Source organism: Penaeus japonicus, unplaced genomic scaffold (genome assembly GCF_977035675.1).
Source record: "Penaeus japonicus unplaced genomic scaffold, GWHDUDI00000001_assembly GWHDUDI00000033, whole genome shotgun sequence".
Lineage (NCBI taxonomy): Eukaryota > Metazoa > Arthropoda > Malacostraca > Decapoda > Penaeidae > Penaeus > Penaeus japonicus.
This window is the reverse complement of record NW_028234435.1, coordinates 16,762,101-16,772,100: the sequence shown is the minus strand read 5'-3', so window position 1 is coordinate 16,772,100 and position 10,000 is coordinate 16,762,101. Positions and strand designations below refer to the sequence as shown.

At 41.5% G+C, this 10,000-nt stretch overlaps 1 protein-coding gene across 3 annotated transcripts in view; it reads left to right on the top strand.

The window, feature by feature from the left end:
• Nucleotides 1–10,000, top strand: part of LOC122252199 (uncharacterized) — a 450,493-nt gene that overhangs the window by 52,304 nt on the left and 388,189 nt on the right. For 2 of the 3 annotated variants that reach the window (XM_086530453.1, XM_086530450.1), the window contains exon 2: nucleotides 2,708–3,172. The exons of the other annotated variant lie outside the window; for it this stretch is intronic. In XM_086530453.1, coding sequence (XP_086386579.1) covers nucleotides 3,137–3,172 — 36 coding nt within the window. In that variant the 5' untranslated portion in view covers nucleotides 2,708–3,136. The remainder of the gene's footprint in view (nucleotides 1–2,707; nucleotides 3,173–10,000) is intronic. 3 annotated transcript variants of the gene reach the window in all.

Below are 10,000 nucleotides of genomic sequence, written 5' to 3'. Positions count from 1 at the left end.
TCGCGTGTGATAAATCCGAGTCTAGAACGTTTTTCTAAAAGTTATTAAACGCCTGTCTAGGCATGAACAGGTGTTTTTCTGTTTGGTCACTATAACTCAGGTGTGAATAATGACTCGGTATAAATGTGTTTTCCTTTATGCTTCAGTGAGGACTATTGAACTGGAGATGAGAGTGGCAATGGCCGTTAAAGAGACGCAATGCACGAGGAATAAAGAGTAAAGAATGTGTAAGAGAGACAAAGAGAGATCATAGGGATTGAAGTTCTGTATTGAAAACTAGGGTGACCGTTCAGGATGAGAGTGAAGGCTGAGGGTGTAGCGGTAACAGGAAGGACAAAGCAGGACCGGACACGAGGTACAACTCCACCCTCACCTGCATGACCACGGACCACGTCACTTCCACTCTCAGGATCCACCTTCTATTCGTCTCGTCTGACCCACTGCGACTCGATCGTCATGTCCCTTTCGTTTCCATCCAGACCTGTCCTATATTTCACTATGAACAATCCGAAATCACGGATAATATGACTGTCGATGATAATTCTCGACGGATGAACTTTATCAGTGGCTTCGTCACCTCTACATTCACACGTCTCGGGCCTCGTCACTACGGCGGTGATCTCATCAACACCAGTATTACCAGAACGAACTTTCTAACACGGCAGCCCCAGTCACTTTCACGGCGTTACCAGACTGGAAAAATTCCATGCACGCAGTGACTCCCGCAGTCCTATGCTTGGGAGCCCTATTTTCTTTACCAATAAAAGGTTTATGGCAACCTATAACGAGTTGCCAGTTGCCGAATTACCATGTACTCTAAGAATACTGTGGGTAACCCAAGTAACGGAAGTAACCCTACGTCGACGAAGGACCAAAGCTCGGGAAGAGATATAATGGCCAGGAGTGGCTTGGCTTCGATCACTTAATTATGAGCGATGTTTACAGATGGAGGCAGAGACAGTGCTCGAGTGAAGAGACCTTAAGAATATGAGGGCCAATTACGGCCTGATTCTCTCGCAAATAAGATGTTGATGGAAATGGCGGATCTTAGGATTAGGCTCTGGATTTTGTTTTATGGGCACGCTCTCTCTCTGTCTCTCTCTCTTTTTTTTCTTTCTTCGTCTTCCTCCTCCTTCTCTTTCTTTTTCTTTCCTTCCTTCCTCCTTCCCTCCCTCTCTCTCTCTCTCTTCTCTCTCTCTCTCTCTCTCTCTCTCTCCTTCTCTCTCTCTCTCTTCTCTCTCCTCTCCTCTCTCCCGTCCTCTCTCCCCCTCACTCTCCACTCTCCTCCTCTCCTCTCCTCCTCCCTCCCTCCCTCCTTCCTTCCTTCCTTCCTTCCTTCCGTCCTTCCGTCCTTCACACCCCATCTTCCATCGCCCTAAACTCCTATCCCTCTCCCCATGGATTCCATCTATTTTTTTTTTCCTATTCTACACAACTAATACACAAAGACAAAAGAAAGAAATTAAAAGAAAGAGAGAAAAGAAAAGAAAAGAAATAAGAAGAATACCGGTAAAGAGAAACTTAGCGAGAGAGAAAGACGGTAATCGAATACGGACAGTGAAAACAACAACAACAGTGGACATGCAGCATCAGTATGGCATTACTTCGGGGATGCCAGATGACGATGCTCTTGATTGCGTTGTTATGGCTACGGGGGTGAGCAAGGTGTGGGTGGGGGGAGGGGGTGGGGGGAAGGGAGGGAGAGGAAGAGAGAAGGAAGAAGAGGAACTAGAAAAGAAAATGGAGGAGGGGCGTAGAGGGAGGAAGAAGATAGTGAGGTAGAAATAATGGATTATGAGAGGGGAGGAGAGAAGTGGAAGTGTAGAGGAAGAGGAAGAGGAGGAGGAGAAAGGGGCTGAAGAATAGTAGTAAGGAAGGAAGACAATGCACAGAAGAAGAAGATAAAGGGAGAGCGAAAAGAGGTTCAAGAAGTTGAAATGAAGAGAAAGGAATAGATGGAGAAGCGAAATGAAGTAAAATGAAAAGAAAGAGACTTAAGATGAGAAGGGGGAGGGAAGAGAAAGAAAGCAGAAATAAGAACAAAGGAAGGAGGATAGACAGAAAGAGAAATGAGGAGAAGCAGGGAGAAGGAACGATAAAGGAAAAATCAAATAGCACGGAAAAGGAAGATAGACCAGCATGAAAGAGGGAAAAATCAAAAATATAAAAGGGAAAAAGAGGAAAGAGAAAGCAGGCGGAGAATCAGAAAGTAAAGATAAGAATGCGAAGGGAAAGTAAAAGGAGAGACAGAGAGAAAAAAAGAGAAAGGGGACAAGTTGTACAAGGAGTCGTGGTTGATTTGATTGGTAGATTTTTTATTTATTTATTTTTTTCTAAATACATATGTTGATTGTGAAGTGTATTTATAATTATGGTTTTTGTTTTAGTCAATGCTGCTGGATGAGTTTTATGTTATATTTATATATCTAAAACAATGTCGTCCTCTCTTTCAACATTACGTTATTATCACTTTGCTTGAATAACCCAGCTATTCTTCTAACTCAGTTTTTCACTATTATTTATTTAACATTATTGTTATTTTGTTGTTGTTTTTTGTGATTGTTATTATTATCATTATTACTGGGGTTGTTGTTATTGCTGTTATCAGTATCATTATTATTATTATTTTCGTTGCTGCTTTTGTTATTATCATTATCATTTATAAATATATATGTTGAAGTCTTATGAATTAATCTTGTCTTTGCAGTGCCTGAAAATGTAAAAATGTAAATTAGAAATTCGGAATATTACATTCGAAGCTTTCTGTCAAAAAAAAAAGATTTTTTTTCGCCGAACAAATTTCCAGACATTGAAAATTAAGCATGAATTGTTTATACAAGGGCAGTATATGGAAATACCAGTGTAACTAATATAAATAGGTAACTCTTTGAAATAATACCTGTACATTAAAAGAGATTCGATGCAAATCCGTGGTCTGCCTGACAGTGTGTGCATAACGCTTTTTACCATAGCCGATCTTCACACAGTTATATAATGTTTATGAGAGCACACTAAGTGGAGAATGGGTGTTTTTGTGATTTCCTAAATGCCCTTGATCTTCATCTACTTCTAATATTGACATCGAAAAGTGTTAAAGTGTGAATACGACCACTTCCAATGTTGCTTCTAGCCTGTTATGTACTCTCCGTTCTGCTTCGCTAGCTGCATGGAGGTAAGTAGGCCTATCTTCGAGATGGGTGTGCTCTTATTTTTGTTGGATTATCAAAACCATTGTGTGAAGGGCAGTATGTGTAACTGGAAGCATGTAACTCAATATTTGTTTACACAGTACACATACGCACACTCACACGCACATACACATAGAGACACATACATGCAGAGACACACACAAACACACACAGGAACAAACACACATACACACACACATGTATATACATACATGCATGTATATATATATGTATATATATATATATATATATATATATATATATATATATCTATATATATATATATATATATATATATATATATATATATGTATATATATACATGTATATACATACATATATACATACATATACATACATATACGTATATATACATATATATATATATATATATGTATGTATGTATGTATGTATATAACCTCTTATATTGGAATAAGTTGGAATTCCCACTATGAATTTCCTCTATCTTCTTCATCATGTAAAACCCGTCGCTTTGTTGGCCGTTGTTTTCACGTTGACGCGAAATAACAAGAGTCCAACAAAGTTCTCGTATTTTATATTCATGAAGCACGAGCATGTCGGCCAACTTTATATAATAAAATGAAGGAAGTTAACCGAAATCTCCCGGTACAACTGACGACAAAACAGAGAGCGAAGCGGCGAACGTGTGTTGACACTCCGGGACACGAAGCTTCGAAGCGGAGCGTGTCGTTTCTCGCGGTTGACTTCGGTTTGTTTGCGAATGTTGCAAATGTTGACGATGAGTGGTCTTGATCTTCGGGTTTTCGAAGGTGGAGAGGAGGAGGAAGAGAAAACAAGTGGAGAGTGAATGATGAGTAAGCGAGGCAATAATGACGGATGAGTCAGCGAGTGAGACAGCATCATGTGATAGAGAGAGAGAGATAGAGAGAGAATGTGAAAGTGTGATGCTATAAAGTGTCAGAATCACTGAATCTCTGACGTCCTTGTGAGTAAAAGCGATTCGATCACACAAGGTTAAAGATCATTCATGTATGTAGAGCATTTGCTGGTGAGCGACCAGCGGTGGGATGAATGCTAGAGTCAGGAGGAATATCCAAACATCATTAAAAGTGTTTGTATTATATTTATGCGCGCGCACCCCCCCCCACACACACACACATATGTTGGGTCAATCTCTCTCTTTGCAATAAGTATTCAATGCATCATTTTATATTGGATATTAAGTCTTGTTAATCATTAGCGGAAAGTGATATCTGAATTTGCAACTTGCATAAATGAATTAGTCCCCTCGACAATTAACTGAACAACATTCAACGGTAGTAAAAGATCACTCACCATAATTTTTACCAAGCTTCATTATTAATATTATGAAACCGTCAACATATCGAGTTACCATTAATGTTTTTTTAATCTTTTCTGATACGTCAAAAGCCGGGATATATGAATACTCACAGATCCATATGTCATTTGGAGAATAGATTATTACGTAGGCACTCGCGTGACATCCTTTTGCATGACTGACCTGTCCATATTCACCCCGGCACACGACTGATGAAATAACGTAATTGAATTCACCCGCGATAGTTAGGGGAAAGCTGTCATATGTTTCGTTTTGCTTATTTTCCTTTATGTGGTCTAGTATGTGACGTAAATTACATATATTTATTAAGTCTCCATATAGATTATATGTATTGATTTAGTCTTTAAATACGCCAAGATATATTTATTTGTTCGTAGATTATATGTACTGATTTAGGCTTTATAGTTCTTTTTTGTAATATATAATTTTCCCTTACGCGTAAAAGGACGTTCCACGTTAGTTTTACTTGCTCTTGCTCTCCTGTTTTTCTTCAAGTATGTTTTATAGCCGTCCTGTTCCATATTATTTTTCCTTCTCTTTCTTTATTCAGATGAGTATGTGTTATAGCCGGCCGCATACGGTAATTTGTTCGAAGTTTATTCCTCTTGTGTAAACAGACCTTCGGCATCTGCTCTTCCTTGCTCGCCCCCGGAGCCTCTGTTTGGCAAGCGTGACACTCTCCCTGCCGTTGCATCGCTTCTGCAACATCCACGCGCTCATATTGATCCAGCTAATGAGGCGAAAACTCCAACTTATAAGTCATATTTTACACTCAGTGATTTCCTGGTGATTATCTCAATCCTAGGGTCGTCATTAGTAAGCCTTTCGGCGCGCTGTAGCCTCCTTCGAACAATGAGCGGAACTTCTCCATCGGTCCCAAGGAGCACTCAAGAGGATAAGACGCGTCTTGAAAGATCCCACAGAGAAAGGTCGAAACAGGGAGAGGGAGGGAAGGAGAGAGAGAGAGAGGGGATGGAGAGAGAGGGGGGAAAGGGAGGGAGAGAGAGAGGAGTGAGAGCGAGGGAATAGAGAGAGAGAGGGGTGGAGGGAGGGAGGGAGAGCGGGGGAGGGAGGGAGGGAGGGAGGAGAGAGAGAGGGAGAGAGATAGTAAGAGAGAGAGAGAGAAAGAGAGAGAGAGATGGATTAATTGATAGATAGATAGGTAGATAGATATACAATAAAAAAGAAAAACTCCAAAGAGATAGATAGACAGATAGACGCAAACAGACGAAAAAAGAAAGATCGATAAGGAGAGAGGGGATAAGATAGGATGAGGGAAGAAGGTTCCCCTCTGTGTTCCCTCAGTGTGCTGTTGTGTGCGGGTATCCTTGTGGTCAGGTGGCGGCGAAACGGGATTGGCCGAGACCGCGTGTGACGTAAGGATGTTTGCCTCTCTTGTTAGGCATATTGATTTAAGTTGCAGCCAGTGTTGCATATTAACCTTTTCGCGACTTGCCTATTGCATGGTGTTGAGGTTCCGGCCGCAGGAGGTGATCGGGGACGTTTGGCCTGATATTGGTTTTGGATAATTAAAATATTTCGTTCATTAGAATCGGATTTTTAAAAATGCGTGATTCTGATTAAGAGGGACGATTTTTTTCAGAGTTCTTCTTTCCTGCTCGGCGGAAAGTCGATGACGAAACATCTGATATGTTTGTAACCTTTGAGAATTTCTTTAGATAATTACATATAATCTAAAGGAGCTGCGTTTATAGTCTATTATTATCACAAACAATTTCTAACTATGAGTGAAATGTGTCAAAGATAATTATCATGGATATATACATCTTGTCAGAGCATATCACAGAAAAAAAAAATACGCATTGATTTTGATTTTGGCGTGATTGGTATTTGTGATTATCATCATACAGTAAGCTGTTTAGATTAGGGGAAAAAAATAGTGTCCATACCTGCGCTGTAGAGAGGCATTTTGGTGGATAACGCACGCGAGTTATTTAGAATATTCAGCTTTTGTTTTCCTTTTTTGTACAGCATGCAGTCAGGATAGGGGTATGTAGTGTGGGGTATAGTTTTCATTGATATTATTGATATTACTGTCATTACTATTGTTTTTTTTTCCTTATTACATTTTATTGTGATGATTTATTTTATGTGGAATAAAACTGAACAGTGAAGAAATTATAATATTGTCACAGCTGGTCACTGGTGGATATATATATATATATATATATATATATATATATATATATATATGTGTGTGTGTGTGTGTGTGTGTGTGTGTGTGTGTGTGTGTGTGTGTGTGTGTGTGTGTGTGTGTGTGTGTGTGTGTGTGTGTGTGTGTGTGTGTGTGTGTGTGTGTGTGTGTGTGTGTGTGTGTGTGTGTGTGTGTGTGTGTGTGTGTGTGTGTGTGTGTGTGTGTGTGTGTTAGGCGATTGTGGGATCAAATTTAACGAAGATATCGTAACGTGTAAGAACTGATCTTCGATGAAAATTTTCTTTCTTAAATTAATTTATTTGTACTTCGCATGGCATTGTCTTATATAGTTTACAGATGAAGTTGAATGGCTTAGAAATCGGCAACGAGTCATAGCCGAAGGTTAGGCAGAGGTGATGTGACTGGCTCGTGGCATTCCCTAGTATTGGATCTTTGAAATCGATTGCTTCTTTATATAGTAACATGCCCTTGGCCTTTCTCCTGGTGCTTTGAAATGTTACTTAGATATAATCTGGATGAAGTGCAGTAAGGTCAAATATATCAGTAAATGTGTCTTTTTTTTACACGTTAGGTTATCCAGTGATAAAATGTAGGCTATCTTGGTATTCGTGTATGACGGATCTATTTTTTTTTTTTTTTTTTTTTTACATTTTTCTACACTGGAATTATTTCCTCCCCATAGCTATACAACAGTTTTTTTCAAACTATTTTCCTATTTGATCTATATGTACATAATATTTTTTTAGTGTTCAGAATGCATTAGCCATTGTAATGAATTTGGGTGTTGTCCTTGCCTCTTTATTTTGCGGTTAAATGCTCGTATATCAGGCTAAAATTACACACCATGTACGAAACTATAAACTCTAGCGAGCAAGTACATGGCTTGCGGTCTTTGCCTATGCATATTTTTTTCTTGTTTCGTCTCTCTCTCTCTCTCTCTCTCTCTCTCTCTCTCTCTCTCTCTCTCTCTCTCTCTCTCTCTCTCTCTCTCTCTCTCTCTCTCTCTCTCTCTCTCTCTCTCTCTCTCTCTCTCTCTCTCTCTCTCTCTCTCTTGTTCTCTCTCTCTCTCTCCCTCCCTCCATCCTTCTCCATCATGGTTGTTTTTTAACTAATTATTAGAATTACGCTATTTGATAAAATTGTTTTACTTTTAAAGGCATTGGGTTTAATTATAAGGGAGTAAAGGGAGAGATGAATTAGAAGAACGAGGAAGAAAAGAAAAGGTTTTAGAGAAAGGAATGAGGTTTAGGAATAAAGAAAGAAGAGAGGGAAAGGGAGAGAAAGGGAGGAAGGGAGAAAGAGAGAGAGGAGAGAGGAAGAGAGAAGAGAGAAGAGAGAGAGGGAGAGAGGAAAGGGAGAGAGGAGAGAGAGAGAGAAAGAGAAGGAGAGAGAGAGAGAGAGAGAGAGAAGAAGAAGGTGACAGACAGACAGAGAGGACAGAAGACAGAGAGAAGAGAGAGAGGCAGGAGAGAGAGAGAGAGAGAAGAGAGGAAGAGAGGAGAAGAGAGGAGAGAAGAGAGAGAAGAGAAAGAGAGAGAGGAGAAGAGAAATATGGAGAGAGAAAGGGAAAAATAGAGAGAGAGAGAGAAGGAGAGAGAGACAGAAGAGAGACAGAGAGACGAAGACAGACAGACAGACAGAGAGAGAGAGAGAGAGAGACAGACAGACAGACAGAGAGAGAGAGAGAGAGAGAAGAGAAGAGAAGAGAAGAGAGAGAGAAAGAGAATGAGAGAGAGAGAGAGAGAGAGAGAGAGAGAGAGAGAGAGAGAGAGAGAGAGAGAGAGAGAGAGAGAGAGAGAGAGAGCAAAGAAAGAAAGAAGGGAATGGATGAAGGAAGTGAGCGAGAGTAAGAGCAAGGGAGGAAGTGAGCGAGAGACGACGGAGGAAAAAAGAAAGAGCCTAGACAAAAAACCCACTGATCTCACCCCACGATACATCTCACTCATACTCACCGACTCATAAGGTCACAATTACCCAGCCTCATCACCTCTCCCTCATCACCTCACCCATCCCTCTTATCCCTCCTCCTCCTTCTTCCTCTCTACCCCTACACTAATCTAGATCCACTTCTCTGGTACCTACGTAGCACAACATGCGAGACACCAATAGTTCAGTACAATGGGTGATGCGGCCAATGTTTATTCACACGATCCGTGAGTCACACGAGTATCACCTTTCTTTGCACTGCTCCTGGGAAGAGTAATTCTCGCTCCCTCCCCCCTTTCCCCTTCGCTCTTATCAATCCTCACTCCTTTTTCTCCTTCTGTAACTCCCCACGTATTATTTATCTCTGTATTGTCTCTTATTTTCCCTCCATACTACCCCCTCATTCATCTTTCCGTCTGTACTATCCCAACCCTCTCCCCTATTTTACTATTCCTCATTCCTTTACCCCCATTTTCCCTCCGACCATACCTCTTCCAATCCTCCTGTTCCTTTTATTCCCATTCTCCCTCTATATTATCATCGCCTCCTGCCCATTCACCTCCATTTACATTCACTTTGCTCTCCAACCCTTCCCTATTTCTCCTGTTTTAGCTCTTATTCTCTTTCTGTTCTAATCCCACTCTCTCCCCATCCCACCTCCTAAACCCACCTCTGCCTCATACCCCCTTTACCATCCCTCCGCTCCCTCACCATCAGCTCCTACTCCTACCCCCTTCCCCATCAACTCCTCCTCCTCCTCCCCCCTTCCCCATCCTTCCATTCCCTACCCATCACCTCCTCCTTCCTATCCCATTCCCCATCCCTCCAATCCCTGCCCATTCCTCCTTCCCCATCCTTCCACTCCCTCCCCACCACCACGACTTCCTCAATCCTCCTTCTACCCCCTCTCCCATCCCTCCACTCCCTCCCCACCACCTCCTCCTCCTCATATCCCCCTCCCCCCTCCCCTCCCTTCGTTAATGACTTTGTCCATCGAAACTCTCCTAGCGAATTCACGGTCGCTCGTTTTCACTTCGTACACGTTTGCGGTCGTCGTGTGCGCTCGCCTTACCTTGGACGCTTGCCTCGCCTTCGAGTGGCGTTCGTTCGTTCGTTCGTTCGTGGTCTGGTGAGGATCTCTCTCTTTCTCTCTTTGCTTGTCTGTCTGTCTCTTTCAGTCTCTCTCTCTCCCTCTCTCTCTCTCTCTCTCTCTCTCTCTCTCTCTCTCTCTCTCTCTCTCTCTCTCTCTCTCTCTCTCTCTCTCTCTCTCTCTCTCTCTCTCTCTCTCTCACTGTTGTGGTGAGTGATTTAGTGTAGTAGTGCTTATGTTTATGATGTTTTTGTTTTATTTTCTTTTGGCGTTTCCTA